General features: G+C 41.6%; 1 protein-coding gene across 1 annotated transcript; it reads right to left on the reverse strand.

Annotated features, from left to right (window-relative positions):
- LOC144667254 (uncharacterized) lies at positions 1-1,491 on the reverse strand. Its single transcript, XM_078528653.1, has 2 exons — positions 724-1,491; positions 1-15 (listed from the first exon to the last, which is right to left on the reverse strand). Exons 1-2 carry the CDS (start codon positions 1,489-1,491, stop codon positions 1-3), a joined length of 783 nt encoding a protein of 260 aa, XP_078384779.1.

A 1,491-nucleotide genomic window follows, 5' to 3' on the forward strand; every position in this document is an offset into this window, starting at 1 on the left:
CTAAATGACTTGTTTCTAATACATTAAGAAATAAAAACGTTACTCTGGTTAAAAATTTTGTAGTAAAATGTTCGTAAAATATCTACAATGTCCCAACGTTTCGGCTTAAACTAAAGCCTTCATCAGGGGAAAGTGATAAGTGAATACAAAAAGCACGTTCTTATATAATATGCAAATCGAGAGCTAATGTTTGTCCCTAAAGGCTAAATTTAGAAATTCGTGCGGTAAATGCATGCCGTCATCGCGGTTTAGCGGATTATTGCAAGTGTTAATTTCCCAAGCCTCCAGAATACGTCTTTTGCGCCAATTTGTGCTTGTACGTAAGATCTTTGACGATTCCCACGAGATGGTGTGGCCAGAATGAAAACAATGTTCCGCTAAAGCTGACTTGTGTGAGTGTTTGTTTTCAACTGCTTTTTGATGCTCTTTGAGCCGGGTGGAAAATTTTCGTTTCGTTTCTCCGATGTAGCTTTTGTCACAAACTTGGCAGGGAATTGAATAAATTGCGCCACGAGTCTGATCTTTTGGCAATGGATCTTTCGGTTTTGGAAACAAATTGCCGATGGTTTGGTGTGGTTTTAAAGCGACTTTGATATTATAATTGCTTAAAATTCGCTTGATTGGTTCCGTAGTACCCTTGATGTACGGCAGAATGCAGAAACCTTTTTTGTCATCCGGTGCAGTTGCCGGCGTTTGTTGAGAAGGTCGTTTCGGTTTGCTTACATCAATCACAAAGCGCTTAGGGTAGCCATTCGCCCTGAGTGCCGCGGTCACATGTTGCATTTCTTTTGACTGTTGATCAACAGAAGACGGAATAGTTTTTGCACGATCAGTCAAAGACTTGACCACAGCCCTTTTGTGAGCAGCCGGATGGTGGGAGTCAAACGAGAGATATCTTTCTGTGTGTGTCGGTTTGCGATAGACTTTAGTGGAGAGTTGGCCATCGTCTTGTCGACAGACAGTGACGTCAAGAAAGGATATTTTCCGTTCTGTTTCTCTTTCAACCGTAAATTGGATAGATGGCTCGATACTGTTCAAATGATTCTGTAAGGTTAGCACCAGGTTGGATTTAACAGCGGCACATACATCATCTACATATCGTTTCCAAAAACACGGCTGGGAAAGGGAGGTGGATAGTGCTCGTTTTTCAAGGTCCTCCATGACCAGATTTGCCATAACAGCTGACACTGGAGAGCCCATGGCGGTTCCGAAGATCTGTTGGTAGTGATTGTTGCTGTACTTGAAGTTTGTTGTCGACAAACAAAAATCCAACAGATCGACAATGTCATTAACAGGTATGGTGGATCTATCCTGCAAGGTGACATCATTGGAAAGCAAATCTTTAGCAACTTGAATGGCGAGTTCCACCGGAATGGATGTAAATAAAGAAACAACGTCAAACGACACCAGATGTGAACAGATGAAAAATGTCTCACTCAAAGAAGATGAAGAGCTGGTGTCGTTTGACGTTGTTTCTTTATTTACATCCAT

Source organism: Oculina patagonica, chromosome 10 (assembly GCF_052425735.1).
Source record: "Oculina patagonica isolate OP01 chromosome 10, crgOcupat, whole genome shotgun sequence".
Lineage (NCBI taxonomy): Eukaryota > Metazoa > Cnidaria > Anthozoa > Scleractinia > Oculinidae > Oculina > Oculina patagonica.

What these genes read in the sequence shown, in the direction of transcription:
- LOC144667254 (XM_078528653.1), bottom strand. Translation starts at nt 1,491, where the DNA reads ATGGATGTAAATAAAGAAACAACGTCAAACGACACCAGCTCTTCATCT.